The 20,250-nt window shown below is 39.3% G+C and overlaps 1 protein-coding gene across 1 annotated transcript in view; it reads left to right on the top strand.

The window, feature by feature from the left end:
• Window positions 1-19,957, top strand: part of jak1 (Janus kinase 1) — a 29,674-nt gene extending 9,717 nt beyond the window's left edge. Inside the window, exons 6-25 of the mRNA XM_063891967.1 lie at window positions 709-977; window positions 1,744-1,859; window positions 2,116-2,277; window positions 2,877-3,034; window positions 3,350-3,464; window positions 4,188-4,386; window positions 7,602-7,711; window positions 8,120-8,278; window positions 8,423-8,510; window positions 8,606-8,733; window positions 8,915-9,053; window positions 11,380-11,531; window positions 11,709-11,859; window positions 12,745-12,833; window positions 13,275-13,467; window positions 14,292-14,416; window positions 15,130-15,302; window positions 16,355-16,472; window positions 16,850-16,960; window positions 18,141-19,957. Coding sequence (XP_063748037.1) covers window positions 709-977; window positions 1,744-1,859; window positions 2,116-2,277; window positions 2,877-3,034; window positions 3,350-3,464; window positions 4,188-4,386; window positions 7,602-7,711; window positions 8,120-8,278; window positions 8,423-8,510; window positions 8,606-8,733; window positions 8,915-9,053; window positions 11,380-11,531; window positions 11,709-11,859; window positions 12,745-12,833; window positions 13,275-13,467; window positions 14,292-14,416; window positions 15,130-15,302; window positions 16,355-16,472; window positions 16,850-16,960; window positions 18,141-18,260 — 2,875 coding nt within the window. The 3' untranslated portion in view covers window positions 18,261-19,957. The remainder of the gene's footprint in view (window positions 1-708; window positions 978-1,743; window positions 1,860-2,115; window positions 2,278-2,876; window positions 3,035-3,349; window positions 3,465-4,187; window positions 4,387-7,601; window positions 7,712-8,119; window positions 8,279-8,422; window positions 8,511-8,605; window positions 8,734-8,914; window positions 9,054-11,379; window positions 11,532-11,708; window positions 11,860-12,744; window positions 12,834-13,274; window positions 13,468-14,291; window positions 14,417-15,129; window positions 15,303-16,354; window positions 16,473-16,849; window positions 16,961-18,140) is intronic.
• The last annotated feature ends 293 nt before the right edge of the window (window positions 19,958-20,250 follow it).

Genomic DNA, 20,250 nt, shown 5'->3' with positions numbered 1-20,250 from the left:
ACTTCCTGCTAATACTAAGGCCCAGGGTTTAATCAAAGTTATTTTTTAATAAAACTTTGGTAATCTTTTTAATATCTTACCGTTGGCTTTGTTTTTTCATCTTAAGAAATATTTCCTTTTGAGGCCAGAAGGAAAATTGTCCAAAGTTTGTCTATATTTAATTAAACTACCTTGATGGGATTTATATATTTGCATCTTCATTCATCATTGAAAAAACTGGATTGTGCATATCACACTGCAATACATTTAGTCACATTTAGTTCAGGCTCCGAAATTCATCAGTGTAATTGTTGTAATGTCCCCATGGTACACTAAGAGCTTGGTAAGAATAGGCAGGGAATTAATTGCAAAACATGATTTAGATCTTAAAATAGCCTCCACATCTAAAAATGATAATGGCAGCTTTTTAATGCCATCCTGCCAATTTCTACCTGCTCGCTCGTTCCAACTGTCACCTCTCAGATAAGTGTTCTGTTATTGTGCACATGTTGTTCCAAAAAATCTGGCAGTTGCAAACAAAAGTTTAAAGAACATGTTGAAAAAACATTAAGAGCATATAGGCAAAGGAAAAGGAAGTGAAATACCCGCTTATTGAGGGACACTCCTTCATTAATAGGTTCTGAGAAATCACACTTTATTTTTCCTAACCTCCAAAACGCTTATACAAAGCATTGGAAGTTAAAGATCTCTCTGTGTTCATCCCTCCAGCTACAAACGTTTCATCCCGGAGTCGCTGAACTTCAACATTAAGCGGCGCAACTTCCTAACGCGCATCCGCATCAACAACGTCTTTAAGAAATTCCTCAGTGAATTCAACCAGCGCACAATGAAGGACAGCAACATCACGTCATACGACCTGAAGATCAAGTACCTGGCCACGCTGGAGGGCCTGACCAGCGGCCTGGGCAGTGAGCTGCAGGAGCCCCTCACACTCTGTGTGACACAGGAAGGAGATGTCTACAATGGAGGGAACAATGGTAAGATTTCATGAAGATGATTTAGCAGAATTTAAAGCTCCTAGGCAACGTTCCAGATTTGTGGTGAGCAACAGCTCAGTGTGGATTTTTGTTCAAGAAGGAATTTTACTAGTATCATTACAGGGGATTATAGATTCATAAGAAAAGAAACTATTTGTTTACCAAGATTATCTCAGAGTTGGAGGTTTAATAACTATGGAGTGAATGATAGAATGATCAAGATTATTATTTAAATATTAAGCATTATGAGAACAAACACAGTTACTACCCTACCAAAAAACTCATAAAGTCATTTTTTGTTTTTATAACGCTTTTGCAATATTTTCTAAACGTATCTTGGATTCTAGTGGTTATGTGACAGTGGTTAGTCTGGTGTTTACATGCAGAGGTGTTCTGCCCACAAAAAAAGGCAACATGTTTTAACTTGTTGACATCCAAATATACCTCACACATTGTGTGTGTATGTGCAGATTGTGACAAACCAAAAGTGAAAGGAATAAGATGTTTACATGTCCCATGAAGCCACAGTAAACCGTACCCTGGATGATGCTAACCAATGTGTAGTGTTTTCAAACTACTGACGCAAAGCTTGATGGTTTGAGCAACCTACTTCAGATCATGCACTGCAACAACAATATCGAGAAACCAATTAGCTAATAAAAAATATGTTCCCAACATTTGATTTAAGTGTCCTACAACTGCAGCATTTTACGTTTCTGCTGCATGTGTAACTGCCTCAATATGATGTTTGCTTTCCTTTTCCTAGGGTATTACCACCAAAGCCAAGGGCAGAGCCTGAGCCAGAACAAGAAGACGAGCCACGGCATGCAGGTTCTGGTTACTGGAACCACTGGCATTTCCTGGAGGAAGAAGCCTGCTACAGTGAGTGACATAGTTTTCTTTTTTACACACTGTTTCAAAGAGAAAACTTGCCTCCAGTTTCACACTTAAGGATAAACTAGAAGTTACTAATGACAGTCAAATATCACATAGGGAAAATGTCATCGTTGAGAAGCCACAACAACATTTTTTATAGAACAATATTATGATGGAGACTTATAAAGTCACCAACATACTGTCATTTTTGTTATCTTTTATAATTATTGTGTGCATATTTGTTTTTATATCTTTAAAATAGGCACCTCTGATCGTCAAAGAAAAGGGCAAGTTGAAGAAGAACAAGTTGGATGAAAATCAGAAAAATGACGACTGGGTGGTGTTCTGTGACTTCCATGAGATCACACACACTGTGATCAGAGACAATCTAGTCACCATCTACAGACAGGACAACAAGAGGATGGTGAGGCAAAATCAAAGAGCACTGTATGCCATGGTTAATTAACCACTGTCTGAAAATATGGGTCATTTTCCAACCAGTGGAGTCGCCCCTTGCTTCCAAATATGTTTGTAATCAACCCATCTCTATTTTTTTTTGCAACAAATGTATATTGTTTTGTTTATTGTATATGAACATTTTGTTTGAAATGATTTAATTGTACACAGTTGATGGGTCTTTGTTGTTACAATGGCCTCAAACCTACTTGCCATAGTAAATACTATTATGATGTGTCTTAGTAAAGTCATAGTGGGATTACTCTCATATAATTTAATAACCTGGGCCGTCAACTGCCTTTTTTTAATAGTTATTGTGTCCCGACGGCAACATTTATTTCACTTAACATCCTGCTTGAGCAAAGCCTGCCTCCGACTACAAGTCATATTAGCTCTGACTAAAAATGTTATCATGATTCATTGAAGATTTGAGTATTGTCATACATCACCACTCTCTTTAAAAAGCCCTTCAGAGTATTTAGCTTTAGTATAGGCTTTTAAATAGTTATTATTCTGATTTCTGACTCCATTTCTTTATCTTTTTTTCGTCATCTCTTCTCTTTCCAGGAGTTGGAAATGGCTTCTAAGGTGGATGCTCTGTCCTTTGCAGCCCTTGTGGATGGGTACTTCAGGCTGACAGTGGATGCCCATCACTTCCTGTGCAAGGAGGTGGCACCTGCTTCAGTGGTGCACAACATCAACAATGGCTGCCATGGACCCATCTGGTTTGTACTGGCAGTTTTATTGTAAATCTTGTTTCCTTACACACAGCGTAGCCGGACACTAGAAGTCATATAACTCAATAACCATTATTAATACATTTTAAGTTGGTAGTTAACACAACTTTTGTTTACAAATATTTTTCTGTAAACAAACAATACAATTATCATGTATACCGTTTGCTTATTATTCATTATGAAATCACTTATGATATTTTTACTGATTATAGTTGCACGCATAATAAAGTATGATTTCTTTTAATATATAAAAATGTGTTTAGTGTTACGAATCGCCATTAGCATTGTGTTTTCCCTCCCCAGCACGGAGTACGCCATCCAAAAGCTCCGTCAGGAGGGAAACGAGGAGGGCACCTACGTCCTGCGCTGGAGCTGCACTGACTACCAGTACATCATCATCACTGTGGTCTGCACTGAGGTAGGGAAGACTTATTTATACAGTGTTAGGAACCAGTTTTATCACTTAACACCACTTTAAACTCAGAAATGCGTTCAAATCGTATTATATGTTGGACTCTAATAAATATATTAAAACTATATATGTCCTTACTCAAATATATAATAAGTAAATACAAATTGTAGTATTGTATGTTTTTTTTAATTACAAGTATTATATCTGATGTTTATATAATTATTTTTATAAGTACAAAAAGAAACATTGTTAACAAATGTTTGAGGAATGTTATCCCATTTGAATATATTTGAAGTGAAATAATATTTCAGTTTTTGGAATGAAACTGACATAAACAGATAAAACTCTCCCTTGTTCAAATGCAATCACAATGTTTTTGTTTAGTTGTGAACAAAGACTCAAAATGACACCCATATTGGCTGTTGGTTTGTTCAGCTTTTACCCACCTCTTAGCTTTCATAATGTCAGGTAACATGTTCACAGTTCTCCTGTAGGTTATTCCCCAACCAGAGATAAATATTATCAATTTCACAGGATGCGTAGATTAGGACAGACCGCTTTATCTTCATGAGTCTCTATAAGAAGAAACACACACTCAAAGTTTAAGTTCTAAGATATTGATATAAGCTCTACTTGAGTTCAATACACTTTCCTTGTACAATCCTCTGTTTATATCTGTCTGTCCCTTTTTGGTATGTTACAGTAAAATCTCTCTCTTTCTGCACACAGATCGACCTGAGGGAGTCTCGTCCTGTGCGTCAGTATAAGAACTTCCAGATTGAGGTGTCCCCCACTGGTTTCCGCTTGTTCGGCACTGAGACGGTCCGGGCCACTCTGGTTGAGCTGCTGGAGCACCTGGAGGGCCAAAACCTTCGCACAGACAATTTCCAGTTCCAGCTGCAGCGCTGTTGCCCTCCACAGCCTAGAGGTAAGCTTAATCAAGCCACGGACATACAAAAGTACATGGTGATCTAATCAAAGTCATATGCACTCACCAATACCAACATAAGGAGAAGCACACTGTACAAATTCATTAACCTTAATAACAGACCTCAAGCTCAGGTAAGCTATGCTTTTAACCCATTTACTCCTAAAACGCCTGCAAAAAACGGCTCTAAAACCCTATGTATAATAGATATAAATGTATATCTCCTGAGGGTTTTTCGAAAAAATACTAAGAATTGGCAACGCCTATGAAAACCTTAATATCTAAGCCTCTGTAGCACATAGAAACATGAAATAAATTGCATTTAAAAGGCAAGACTCACAGGTTGTATTAAAACATGCGCCCTTAGCAATAACATACCAACACATTTTTATAAAAAATCTCAAAATCTGATTGGTAGGAAAAATATTTTATATGATAAAATAACAAATCACAAATAACATTTCATATAACAAATAACATTTTAAAACATGCCAACACACAGACCAAGGCACCTTGGTATGAGAGAGGTAGGAAAGGAGTGGGGAGGGGTGGGAAAGTCCTCTACCAAAGGATCATCAGGTACAAAAACTTCTACTTCCACCTCCCTCTCAAACTCCTCATTCTCTCCTAATTCCAAATCGCTGCCGTCGCTGTCAAAGTATTCGTCGATCGTAGCCATTTTTGCCTTTAAAAAAGTTAAAAACAAACGCACGTGAATGTCTGATTGATTGACGTGATTGTCGGCCAACCACACACATTTGGGTGGTCACATGGTTTAAAACACCCAACAAGACCCACCTCATGTGTATTTGAACCAATAATGACAGTGCATTATATGCTGCATGCCTCATGAAAATGACGACAAATCAACAATGTTCCGCTAAGCTGCAGCCGGCAGGAGCTTCCAAGCTGCGCTACGCAGCAGCCGGCGGTAGATGGAATGTTGCGCTGCGCAGCATCCGGTACAAATGGGTTAAATCACTTAAATTAAGTAAAAGGGCTGACTGTGAAAAACACACAAATACCATAGCAACAGCATAAAAACAAGCTGGGTTTTAGAGGTTGCAAATGTGGAATATAAAAGATAAGACTTTGATATGGCTGCTGTTTGTCAGTTTAGTGTAACATGTTGAAATAACTTTTAAGCAGTTGTGGTAAAACGTATCACCAGAAGGGTGATATGGTGTGATAAAAAAGAAAAAAGGTGAGATGTTTGACCTGGGTGCAAAAAATATATATAAAATGATTAAGAAATATTATGGTTACCGGAAGGAATGTCTTCAACACCAATGATGAACATCCACAGTCCCCACCCTGTTCAATGCAACACTTCTCTGTGCAGTATCGTGTGCAATGCTACTTAAATGCTGGGAGTGGTAACTCGTTTAACAAACCACACATGCCTGTGATGTTGGGTGGGGTTAGAAGTGCAACAGACTTGAACCTTCTAACCCACAGAGGTCAACGATGCAAAACCTTCCCTCCATACAGGATTTAGTGGAGTGGAGCAGTCTGTTATATAAGGAGTGTGTGTGTGTGTGTGTGTGTGTGTGTGTGTGTGTGTGTGTGTGTGTGTGTGTGTGTGTGTGTGTGTGTGTGTGTGTGTGTGTGTGTGTGTGTGTGTGTGTGTGTGTGTGTGTGTGTGTGTGTGTGTGTGTGTGTGTGTGTGTGTGTGTGTGTGTGTGTGTGTGTGTGTGTGTGTGTGTGTGTGTGTTTCTCGCTAAGGGAGGGTACCTGAAGCTGGCAAGAACAATCTCTGAAATGGTGTCGGGGAGGAAGAGAGTTGTAAATGTGGGTTTCCGGAGCCAAACTAGCACATCTTGTGTTTACCCCGCTCAGGGAAAGGTGGAGATGTATGTGCATGGATGTGTTGAGCTGTGTACGTTTGTTGGGGTTGTGTGGTGTTGATCATTATCATGAGGTACAACTGTTTGGGTTAAGATTTAGGCTCTACATTTTTATCCAACCTAGATAAGGATTGGACTGGAGTGCTGTGATGTTGTCACTGTTCAAATATTTAGAATGTTTTATACCACACTCTTGCTGACACTGGTATCTCCACCTCCAAAGCTAATGCTACAAACAATTGACCTGCACCGGTGTTATTCTGGGTCTTTGGATGTTTTTAACTGTGGTGAAAATAATATAGAGCTGGCAGATGCATAAAAGAAGGTCTACATGGTTTTAGGTTGGAACAGGTTTGTGTACTTTCCACTAGGTTTTGGGTTTTCTCCCCTAAAGATGAGCAAACTAAATGAGTAAGGTTAGGTCTAGATTGGGTTAACGGGTTAAGGAGTGGGTGCAGGGCACAGTAGCACCATTTAGCAGCAAAATAATTGTAAAATGTTTAAAACAGGCTTCTAGATTTGCATTACTCACCTGTCAAAAAAAGTAAGATAAACTAGTGATTGGATATTAAATTGTGAACATTCATTTGGGCCATTTGGTTGATGGAACAAAAAGTTGCTATTTTGAACCGAAATTGACTACATGTTTTATTTGTACATGTTAATCTATTATTTTGTTTGCCTAAAGACCCAGATTGCATGTTAGAGAACAGTGCTTTTAACATTCTTTGATGGTGAATGTAGGGTGAAGCTGATGGAGTGCAGATACTTCCCCCTGAAACCACAGTGCGCTGGTTTTGTCACAACATCAGACACCCACAGACACACACTTGCAAGCACATATAGTACGACAACAGGCACAAAGACACATTTTTATTTCATCCACCCACCCACAGCTCTGTATATACAAAAAATAAACGGAATCAGTCTGGCAAGCTGCCGCGAATAGCTGTACACATCAATGACACATTGACGTAAAAGTTAAGAGCTTGTTTCACCACATGTATACACTGTTGTGCTTTCATGCTGAATACTAGCGCATATATAGCATATACATTAGTTGCTTTTTTTAGGTTCTGTGAAAGTGCACCACGCTGTGATTATACGTCTGCTTACATTGGTCCATTGTTGTTGCGGGACTGCATTGCAGACATTTTAATCTAAACTTTTGACAGTGTCAAAAAAACATGGCCTTGAAAAAATAGAAGCAGAAATGAGATTCTCTGTGAAGCGATACCTCACAAGAACAGTTGTCAGGTCTCTGCTGATAATTTTGAAAGAAAATGGCCCTGTGAAAAGGATTGTTTAGTATGCTCACCTTCAATAAGAACCCTGTTATGGTTATTTAAATGTGTGTCTGTGTTGCAGAGGTCTCTAACCTGCTGGTGGTAACCAAAGAAAGAGAGCCGGTCCTTCAGACTCCCATGCAGGAGAGTCAGGTCAGCTTCCATCGCATTCTCAAGGAGGAGATTAAACAGGTACAGCCTCTCAACTTCACGTCTCCCATGATAAGATGGTCAGAGCATGAATGTAGACGTAATATAAAAATATTCAATTAAATAATGAACAAAGATATTTATCCATATCCGTATTAGAAGGTTTGAAATGATAATAAATGTTGTTTTTATGGAAACGATTTAAGCTTCAAGTATGCTGCATGCTGTGGATGCTCGACTTTGTGAACTTGCATATTTTATGTGTACATAACTGCATTGTTTTTTTTCTGTCGCTGTAAGTACTTGCATCTTCATTTTGAATATGGGTCTACAGGCAGGTGTTTGTTCATCCCCTAGCTAACAACACACTTGTTAATGTTGTAATATTCTTGTAGTAGCCATAGTTTGGAAACTGGTTCTAAATATGCTTTCCTCTGTTGTGTTAACCAGGAGGAGCACCTTGGCCGGGGCACAAGAACCAACATCTACGCAGGCTCACTGATGGTGAAAAGTAACGAGGAGGATGAGGACAATGCAGGGAACTCATGCTCCCAGGAGGTGAAGGTGGTCCTGAAGGTGCTGGGTTCTGGACACAGGGACATCTCACTGGTGAGAAACACTCACGGAACGTGTACATCTTACTATACTGAAAGGTCATACTCAGAAGAAGCAAGCTGTTTCAAAATCAAATCAAACTGTAATCGTTTCTGAAATGTGCCTTGTGTCGAGTGACCTCTGTCTTTCTTTCTACAGGCCTTCTTCGAAACAGCCAGCATGATGCGACAAGTGTCCCACAAACACATGGTGCTGCTCTACGGAGTGTGTGTCCGCAACCAGGAGAGTAAGTGCTTTTTAGGAACTGTGTGTTAGTACATGTGTCTGAGAGTGTAAGGCTGTTCCTGACACCTTAGTCTCTTTGTGTTTTGCGTGGAACAGATATCATGGTTGAGGAGTTTGTCCAGCTAGGTCCTCTGGACTTGTTTATGAGGAGACAGCAGATCCCACTCAGCACACCGTGGAAGTTCCAGGTGGCCAAGCAGCTGGCCTCAGCTCTCAGCTACTTGGTAAGACAGGGAAAGACACACACACATACACACATACTGGAAATTTAAGTATAGTGCTGCATGGATCCATGTTTTCTCCCATGTTTTTTTGTAAAAAGATCAATCATTTATAAGAATAGTCGTTATCTTTTGCTGTCTCACATTTGGTCTAATAGATTTGTTATATTGTGTGTGTCTTTAGGAGGACAAAAAGCTAGTCCATGGCTTTGTGTGTGCTAAAAACATCCTGTTGGCCAGAGACGGGCTGGACGCTGATGAAGGAGGGCCCTTCATTAAGCTCAGCGACCCAGGAATACCAATCACAGTACTCACCAGAGAGGGTGATTACAAAATATTACATATTTAATACACAGGAGTAAATGTTGGTTGTATATTATACTGGTATCGATCTAATGCTATGCGATAAAGTACAATACACTACAATTTATAACAGTTACGTATTCCATAACAACCCTTACTTAAATAGATTTTGCAGTGGTTGTGAAGTCCTCAAGCTGTGGCAGGCCTTTTTGTATTTTGCTGCCAGAGGAGCTCCTGTCCTTTCATGTAGCTTCCTCCATTTATTCTTCAGGGGTTAACATTTAGATGTTCATTATTTTCCCGATGGGGCCACTCTTTTGTGAGGAGAACCTCTCACAGTCAAAAAGGAAGTGCGTGTTTCTCTACCTCACCATTACATAAGTTCGTATATACTGTATACCCACACGAATGCACAAAGACAATAAAATACCCCACTACCTAGAGCTGTCTAAAGCCAGTTGGATAGCTTTCTGTCGCCTATCTGTTGCTCTCTTTTTCTGGGTTACTAAAAGTGAAACCTAAATGGTTACCAAATTGCTGCCATGGAACATTTCACAATAACTTCCACTTTGTTTCAAAGTCAGCTGTAAATGACACCAAAATGAGAACACAGTGAGTACTACAACTGCATGGATATAGGTTTATATAATTAGGACAATGAATTGGTCAGTTTAAAGTCTGACTAGATCTCCAAAAATACAAAGAGTAATGTCGCTTATTACTTAAAGCTAAAAAAAACAACACTTTAATTGAATATGTGAAACACTTGTGAGAACAGAAACACCTACTATACTTACTGTAAATATTTGATCAGTTGTAAGGTGTTCTTGGCTGCTTTAAAAGGCACCTCTAAATAGAATGAATTATTATTATTATTATTATTTACAATGGTCTTGAAGAGATGAGTCGGATTTGAGTTTTTTCTTGTTTTGTTGTCCTCTGTTCCACCATTTGTCCCATAAAAAAACAGAAACTAATTTTTTTAAAGAGCATTTCTAATCAAGCCTTAATACGGTATCTATTCTTATTTGTCAATACAAATGCTCCAGGCACCTTTCCCTCAGACTGTCATTTGTTTGGTGAAAGCTAGGTTTAGGGAAGATGGCACATGAATAGGGTTATTTCTCAGATTGCACAGTTATTCGCTAATGTCCGCCTCATGTTTCTGTTTGGCTTCTTGTGTGCTAAAACACAGTGTGTATGCTCAGATGGATTTGCAAACCACAGGACAGACTGGAAATGTTACTCTGCAAATGTTAATCACAGCCCGCCCCTGGGAGTGCTCCTCCCTCCCTCTTTGTTCCCAGAACTCTTTATATTTCTTGCTTTGCCTCCATTACTCTGCAGAACGATAAGTCTTCCAGTTACATGTCAATGTCCATTTTTATAGATTGAATTGAGAGCATGGAGGGTAAAGTGCTGAGAAACCCACTGGGAGAGTACTTCCGTTCTTCCCAGCAATCTCTTATCGCTTTACTTTATTCTCTTTTTTCTCTCTTTTCTTTTGACCTAAAAATCAATTATATGTTTTCCCGCTCTCATTTCTTTCTCCATGTTCCCCCTTTGCTCCATACAGCCCCGCCAGTTCCCTTTCCCCCTCTTCATTCCTCCTTCTCGTTCCCTCCACTCACTCCTCCAGTTTTCCTGTTTGAGTTGCACGCACTCGCTAACTTACACCGCTCATCAAAGGTTATGCATTTGTATAGACGGATAGACGTGCGTGGAGGTCCGCCAATCAATGATTCTGTCTTATACACTCAAGTCATTTATTTCAAAGTATTATGAATAGGTGAGAGTATTCTAGAAACCATTTATTCCAGGTTATTACAGAATGTTGTTAGCATTTGGTCCAAACAGTCATATTGATCTTGTACATTAACATATGAAACTACCATAGTTACACATTTCTGTTGAAAAAATAAACACTCTGCTTATTTATTTTTATCCATCAATAAATCTATATACTATATATAGTCATGCATAATCTGTATGTAACCACCCACTGCCTGTAAAGACATGTAGTAAAGGCGTTTGTGTGTAAGAAGGTCAATAAGTACATGTTTTTCCGCTTGTTGAAAGGTGAAGTGGGTATTTCACATATGGTAATCTGTAAGGAAATGTTCCACTTTCAAGGGTGTGTCGTGGAGGTTTACAAAGTTAAAACATCCCACTAGCTTTATTTCAACTGTGTAAAAATAGGTAGTTTGAGTCACACTTCCTGTGTTCTATATCTCACGCATCTCCAACAATCATCTTTTGTTATTTTATGAAGACACAAGGGGACTGCAACAAACGTGTGTCTTATTGATTCGCTTTTGCTAAAGCTGACTTTGTTCGCCTCTGCAGAGTGTGTGCATCGCATTCCATGGATCGCTCCCGAGTGTGTGAACAGCATGTCCTCCCTGAGCGTCCCGGCTGACAAGTGGGGCTTTGGTACCACCCTGTGGGAGATCTGCTATGATGGAGAGGAACCCCTCAAAGACAAGAAATTGACAGAGGTACGGGGTAAAAACGAGAGCTTGGCAAGACAATATGTGTGATCCTAATTACATTCTTTAACCCAAAATCATTTTCTTGCCCTTTTCACCTGATCTGTCCCCTATCTCACATCAATAATCATATTATCATGTCTTCATGCACCTCCTCAATTACCTGCATGTGTTTGTGCTGAGCAGAAAGAGCGGTTCTATGAAACCGAGTGCCAACTGGCCACCCCAGACTGCAAAGAGCTGGCTATGCTGATGACCCACTGCATGAACTACGACCCCAAGAAGAGACCTTTCTTCAGGGCTATCGTCAGAGACATAGACATGCTAGAAGAAACGGGTATGTATGATGGAAATGTGTGTTACTGTGCAATGTATCTTGGTAATTTAGGGATAGGTACAAATATTGAGTTGATTTTTTGCTATTCTGATTGGTGTTGACTTAATGTTGCTGTTGAATATAACCGAGTGTGCAGGTTAAATGCAGATACAAGTTCAAGCAATGAAGGCAGCTGTCTGCAGTTGGAATACTATATAAATGTTTTGCATGTTTTGTGTCAAACTTTGCAGCAGCCCAGTAAGCAGTGCAGGGAGGGGGAGAGGGCGAGAGAGAGAGAGGGAGGGAGGGAGGGAGGGAGAGAGAGGGAGAGAGGGAGAGAGAGAGAGAGAGGGAGGGAGGGAGAGAGAGGGAGGGAGAGAGAGGGAGGGAGGGGGAGAGAGAGAGAGAGAGGGAGAGAGAGAGGGAGAGAGAGGGAGAGAGAGGGAGAGAGAGAGAGAGAGGGAGAGATGTTTACTCAACTCAGATGTTCATCAGGAAGTTCACTGGGTGCATTATCACTGATCTGCCCCTCAGCTGGGCCCCATGGCAACATAATACTGTCTGTACATCCACCTGCTGGCCAGAATTGGATACTGCAGTCGATTTCCCACCATCTTATAAAACAATCTCAAGAATGCAACACAATCCTAAATAGAATACAATTGTAATATATATTGCACAAAAAAAAAGCAAAGTAAACTATTTTATAATTATTTATACCATTAATACAGAACGGTTCCTGGTTGTGTGCTAAAAGTGGCCATTTGTGTAGTTACACAACCACTAAGAATCTTACAAAACTGTCTGCCACATTTGACTTCCTATAACACAAGTGGGTTTATGTTGAAGAAAATACATGTTCTACTGAGCAAGTTTAATGTATTTCTTTCTTTTTCCATCACTCAGACCCATTCATCAAACCCCAGCCTACTCTACCGGTGGACCCAACTGTGTTTGAAAAGAGATTCTTAACGAGGATCAGAGATCTGGGCGAGGTAAACTCTTCCTGCTGCTTCTATGCTTTTGTGTTTATCCCTGTATCAAAACATTTACAAGAATGATCGAATAAAACGTCCTGACCCATTTAGTTCACATGCATTGCACACACATTGTATTACATATATAGCATTAATACATATTTTGTATTTAATGTTCATTTATCTAGTTGTGTTTCGGGGAGTGTGGGTTTTTTTCTTCTATAAAGCATGCCATCAGGGGTATTATTATTCAACTTATTTTCATCCTTTGTAACTTAAAATGAATGGCAAGGATGATAAAAACAACAGAAAGGGTTTTCTAGAGATCAAACACCAGCAACAGCTGATACAGGACTAAAGGACACGAGGCAAATATCCGAAAGAACTCCCCCCGCAAACAAAGTGGAGTTACTTTTTCATGATCATCCTGACATTCTTTGTCTCATATTCCTCATGCAGGGCCACTTTGGTAAAGTTGAGCTCTGTCGCTATGATCCTCGGGGAGATAGGACAGGTGAGCTGGTGGCGGTGAAGTCCCTGAAGCCTGAAACCCGCGAAGAGCAGACCAACAACCTCTCGACGGAGATTAACATCCTGAAAGCGCTCTACCATGAAAACATTGTCAAATACAAGGGCATCTGCCAGGAGGAAGGTAAGATAAAAACCGTGCCTGCAAAAAATAAACACTGACATATGTATATCTAGTTGCAGACAAACCGAAATCCACCTGTGTGTTTTGGCTCCCTCAGCACAGCTCAAAACAGGATTCAGGAGTACAGAGGGTTGTTCAAGCTTTTATTGTTTGTCTTTCAAAATTAAAGTATGATACATGAATGTAAAAAGCATGGTGCATCTAGATCCTAGTTGTAGACAGAGGTAATTTGCATTTGATGACACTCTTTTTTTTACCGTTCCCACTTAAATGGTCCTGCCAACTACTACTGTTTATTTCTAGAGCAGCTTATGTAGGTACAGTAAAGGCAGGTGTCCCTCCATGCAGAGCTTAGTGTCCTTAAGCTATACTCAAATTCCAGGCAGTTTTCAGTAATAGGGGTTTATTCCCGCATAGATCCAACGTTTTACACAACGACCCAAATAAATATGCATCTATGCCGTCCCGGCCTCTCACTCCATTACATCAGAATCACTGACTTCAGCATCTTGATCAAATCTAGACTGTTGTTAATAACACTTTCCGCTGTTAAGTAGTAACGTTTTTAACCAGTTTTCCATGTTGCAGCACACTTGCTCTGTAGGAACGTGGAAATATATTCAATATTTGTTTTATTAGATGTTTAAAAAAAGTAATCGAGGATTCTGTAAATCTTCAGAACAGCTGTCATTTTTGGTAATCTGCCTAATTTTTCAAAAGTCAGATCCTTTATGGACGTAAAAGACACACACTCGGTTTTACTAAATGCTACACAGACGCACACAAATGCCTCTGATTTTGTTCATGTGTGAATCTGTTTGTAGGTGGTCAGGCCATTAAGCTGATCATGGAGTACCTTCCGCTGGGCAGTCTGAAGGAGTATCTACCGCGAAACAAAAGCAGGACCAGCCTCAGCACCCTGCTCAGCTACTCTGTCCAGATATGCAAGGTAAAAGTTAATCTCAGCTGACAAGCAGGTACATCTTATATGGTAGTAAAACAATAAAAGAGAGCCTTCATTAACCAACACCTGACCACTGTTTAAAAATGAATACATCCAATCATTTAACATACTTCCAAAAATGTAGATTTCACACTTCCTTGTGGTTAATGCTTTCCAAAATAATCGTCATGTGAAAAACAGGAGGGTTCACATGATTGTTGTGAGTTGACGATGATGGTCTTGTGCTTTTGAAATAATCGAACTTATTGGTCAAAATGTTTCAGAAAAGAAAACTTAACACTGTTCTTGCAAATCTGGCAAAAACCTGATAGAAATAAAACGTATTGATAAAACAAAATGCTATAGGCGGTGAAATTTGTTGGAAATATTGTGGAAACAGTGCAGGAGTCAGAAAAACATTTAAGGCCGTCGTATAGCTCAGTGGGTAGAGCCATATACTGAGGATTGATCCCCATGCGGTGGTTCCAGGTTTGAATCCTGAGTCCCTTTGCTGTGCGTCTCTCCCTCTGCCTCCCCCTCTGTCTCCCCATTTCTCAAACTGCACTATATTAAAGGCACTGGTTGCCCCAAAAAATTCTTTCAAAATAAATACAAGTAAAACTCCCATCCGACCCAGACGACATATCCCATGTTCCAATCACACAAAGCCTTGCACTGCATTTCTATAACTTTGAAACCGTTATTCTTTTTATTTGAAGGGAATGGACTATCTTGGATCCCAAAACTACATCCACCGGGACCTGGCTGCCCGAAATGTGCTGGTGGAGAACGAGAGGACTGTGAAGATCGGAGATTTCGGCTTAACCAAAAGCATCAAAGAAAACGAGGGATATTACACCGTCAAAGACGAAAACGACAGCCCTGTTTTCTGGTGAGTCAAGAGGGGATAGCTGTCATGCTCTCTACGACTCGACTATGGTAACTCAGATCTTATTGTTAAAAGAGACTTTGTAAAGGAAGGGGAGCAAATACTAAATGACCTAAAAAGTCAGAATGTGAATGAAGGTGATAGATAATGTGGAGGGTATACTACTGTATCTGGAATACTGGCACAGGTGGGAGGTAACTAGGTACATTTACTCAAGTACTGTACTTGCGTACAATTTTGAGGTACTTGACTTAGGTATTTCCATTTTGTACTACTACTTCTACTCCGCTACATTTAATACCTTTTATTTAATTTACAGATTTGGATTAGTGATGTGAAATATAAACACTTCAATCAGACTACGCTAGACAAACTACCCTGCAGTATACAAAGTGATTTAAGCTAGCTGCACCTTTGATAACACTTTAATGCATCAATAATTAGAATCAAAACACATCATGTATATTATTTTGAAATGGGCCAATCTGCAGAATGACTACTTGTACTTTTGGTAGTTTGAGTATATTTTAAGGCTGATACTTCTGTACTTTTACTTGAGGGACATTTTGAATAAAAGGCTTCTACTTGTAACAGAGTATTCCTGCACTCTGGTACTTCTACTTTTACTCAAGCTTAAGATCTGATTACTTCTCCCACCTCTGAACACTGGTGATATAGGAGGGACTCTTACTGGTTTCCCACAAGCATTTTGGTAGGATAAGAAAATGATCATTTAGGCAAATTTGACAAAGATATTATTGTTTTTATTACAAACACCATGAAATGTCATAACTAATGATTCTTAAAGCAAACATCCATAAGTTGCCCATGCTGAGTAAAACTGGCATGTACACTGCAATCATCCAGGTTCTTCTTTTGTTCTACATGGACACAACCATTTTTAACAACACATTTGGCCTTCTCTAAATATTTCAGAAAAAGTAAAGCATTATAGATGATTCCATTAGCATGAGATGGCATTTAAAACGTGGTGTTTCTCTCTGAAGCTGTTTAAGTGCTCATGCTCTTACACTTAATGTTTTGTTGTTGTTTAGGTATGCTCCAGAGTGTCTGACTCACTGCAAGTTCTACCTTGCTTCAGACGTCTGGTCCTTCGGGGTGACGATGTATGAGCTCATCACCTACTGCGACTCCTCCAAGAGCCCGATGACGGTCAGTCTGCAGCATATGATCTACCCTCTCACACAGACATTCAACATCAAAACCTTTTGCTTATTCTAAGAAGCTTGGATGATAATTCAACATTAAATACATATCACACATACTGTTCCGGTCTTGCAGAAAATAAGCGGTGTATTTACCACAGCTTCGAACACACACAGTCATTTGGTTGTGGCAGATGGTGTCAGTCTTTGGCCAAAGCGGCAGATGACGGACTCCACCAGGAGCTGTGTCTGTGCCAACGCTGAGAGCTTAGTTTATCATGAAGATCTTCAGTTCACTTTTAAATCTGTACCACAAAGACTGGATTTCTACTTTCATGCATTGCACGTTGTTTCTTATATAACTTGTTCTTGTTTCCCGTGCAGCTTTTCCATCGTATGATTGGAAAGAGTCAGGGACAGATGACTATCATCCGCCTGGTGAAGGTGTTGGCAGAAGAGCAGAGGTTACCACGTCCTGAGAGCTGTCCTGAGCTTGTAAGTCTCATTACCATCACAAAACATCAACACAGACTTTAGACCACAAAAGAAAAGGCAAATAAGTGAAGCAAAACCAAAAACAGTTTGAATGTTTGATCAAAGCGGAAGTAGCATCACAATGAAGTAACAGCTTCTAATAATCACCGCCCCGCTGAACATTATCCTGCTAATTACACGGCCACAAACCAAACAAACTACCGACTTGACTCCCAGTATTATTAGAAAATATTTTATTTTATTGACAATGATCATATTTCTTCCGCTAAGAACATAAAACTCTGTTCCACGCCACACCAACGGCTGGAACTCCGACAACAACAGCTTAATTCAAAATGAAGGCAGCTCTGATTGATGTTTTCTGTGACTGTCCAAGTCTGTTCACAGTTTCTTTTCGACTAACAAGTCCTTAAAAACTGCAGAGCCCATACCGTGTTGCTGTTAGTGTTTACTTCCTGTCTGTCTGCTTTGAGGATTTATCTGATGTCCAGCTCTCGGTCGTTCAACCTGTTCTCCTTTTTTCTCTCTCCTTAGCAACGGTCATTATAGTGCTTAACAGGGTCTGTACTAGTGTCATTTACCTCTGACATGTCCGAATTGACCAATCAGAATCAAGTTTTGAACTAAGCCATGCAATAATAGGTCTTAGGTGTGAAGAAACAGGGAAGGTTTCAAAAAAGAAATCAAAAATGTAAAATCAAATAAAAACACGTTCTCTTTACTGCTCATTAAAAATTATCATAGCAAATAATGTCATAAAAAATGAATGATCTGCCATTATTATTTTTATGAGTATATTTAAAGTGATCAGTGTGTCTCACAGGGCATGTAGTTATTACATTTAGGGTATCAGCAAGTTGAGTACCCCTGCCTTTATATTACCCATATCCAATAGGTGAGGTAACTTAACCAACATGTGAAGAAACATACTCTTGACTGGGTGTAAACTGCATACCATAATCACACACAATGGAATACAGTATTGTCTCCCATTATTAGATGCAAAACACTTCATACCCTTCATACTGACACTCAACTTTGCCAATTGTTGGAAACAAGTGATAGCAGCAGCAGCAGCAGCAGCAGCAGCAGTAATATAACATACTGAAGCTGCATTTTCTTCCTTTATTAAGTTTTTACATTCCCACCAACTGTTGTCTAACACTGTTCATGTTCACAGGTATACGAGCTGATGCGCAAGTGCTGGGAGAACAAGCCCGAGAGGAGAATCACCTTCAAGCGCTTGGTGGAGGAGCTGACCAACATGCAGCAGACTTTCCAATCTCAAAACAACATTTAAACCGCCTCAGGCACTTTGAGGCTCTGGAAGTGAAGTTCACTTTTGCCTGCAGACTCGGAACCAGATGCTTTTGGCAAAACTGACCCCAGATCTGCATGTGTTGCTTCATTTTACTGAAAGACAGTCCTTTAAGAATCAGAGCTTCACCCACATAAACCTTAGACAACCCTGAAAAAAACGTATTTTCCCATCTTTTATTTTAGTTTACTATGTTTGTATTTCTCATTTCTGTTTTTCCTCATTTGAATTATTCTGGATGAAAGAAAGTAAATATGGTTAGAATATGTAGCCTTAGCTCACGCTAAATGTGCCGTTATGTTTTACAAAAGGACTTCCAAGTGTATCTCACGGATTGAACTGTACGCGTCACCACAAATTTCAAACTTGCTGCTCCTTTTAATGTGCGCCGAAGGCCTTTATAATCGTGAGGACTTGAGGCTGGTGTGGCTCCTACTGATGGACGCTTGGAAGATGGAGGCCGTGCAGAGACTCATGTTGTTTGGATGGATGGACACAGGCATTAACACAGACACTGATGGATGTGTTTTTCTACTTTTTGTGCCATTGCTGTTTGTCTCATGGACTCCTGTCGGGAGAAAATCCCATCATTTTTATTTGTTTTAGTTAGAAATCAGAGGGATCTGTGACAGATTTATTTTAATGGTGAGCAGATGCAGTCTCTAAGAACTGGCTTAGAGTCAGCCATTTCTGCTTTTATTAGTTTCATGCTGTCAAGCAATTTGGAGATATCTTGCATTCTGAAAAGCATTTTTCCTTATTTTCACACACATTAGACAAATGAAGCAAGGAATTATTCCACAGATCACTAGATATTCATTTTTTAAATAATCTTACCCAAAAGGGGCCAGACACATGAGAGCACTTTCTATGGAAAAGAGCTGCATCTGCAAACAAGCAGGAAATCTAATTATGTCTCATTTTGGTTTCTTCAAATCAGCAGACATCACATCTTTTGCACCGCATTATGGTCCTCTGATAGATGGAGGTAGTTCAGTTTTTATTCTTTCTGTTCTAAATGTAAATGTTAATTGAACTCTCGACTCTTAAAATAAGCACCTGTGAGAGACACTTGAGGGCAGTATCACCTCAGTTCACTACTCTCTACTGTTTGTGTAGCTTTCAAAAATATATATTATCAAATGTCTATATACTATACAGAATATTGCAAAAAAATATGCCATGGATAGGATTGTATATGGAAGGATGGTACACAGTTTTAAGAGAGAAAAATTGATCATGGATTTTTCACATGGCATTTTATGTTCAGCAAATTATATTTTTTCTTTTTGTGACTTTCATAATTATGTATGTGTCATTTCTATCCAATATGCCAGAATATTCATAAAACACTTATTTTATCTGCGAGTTTGTGAAATGGTATGAGCAGAGAGCTTTTTTTCTGTTTCGACGTTAGCTGATTTATGTCACTCAGACGTTCAAGAAATGGTCAGTTAAGTTGCTTTACTGTGAATGTTGGAATCAAGTGTGGAACAACTGTTAAAAACATAGACACAATTTTGCTTCAGTCCACATTTTATTTAGGAATGTAAAAGACAATTCCTTCTGCTCAAAATAAGAAAAAGAAATATATTTTTCAGAAAATAAGACGAAAATATGAATATGGAAAGTAAAAGTATCCATAAATACACAATGAAAAAATAAATAAAATCAATGTTTGTTGTGTTCTGTCTGCGTCAGTCCAAATGCAATATATATTTAACCAATGAAAACAGTTTGTTCTATTCATTTCAGTTTTAAATAGGCATGCTAAAATAGCTCTAGAAATAGCAATGTCAGTGTGATATAAAATGTAGCAAAATCTACAGTATATTTCAGGTCAGAAAATACAGAAGCACAGCAAATCTAGATTTAACTACAGCCAATAAAAATCTGAAATACTTCAGTATTGCAAAGCTTTGACACACACACACACACACACACACACACACACACACACACACACACACAC

This window comes from Eleginops maclovinus, chromosome 9 (genome assembly GCF_036324505.1).
Source record: "Eleginops maclovinus isolate JMC-PN-2008 ecotype Puerto Natales chromosome 9, JC_Emac_rtc_rv5, whole genome shotgun sequence".
Taxonomy (NCBI): domain Eukaryota; kingdom Metazoa; phylum Chordata; class Actinopteri; order Perciformes; family Eleginopidae; genus Eleginops; species Eleginops maclovinus.
The sequence above is the reverse complement of the archived record's forward strand: the minus strand, read 5'-3'. Positions and strand labels throughout refer to the sequence as shown.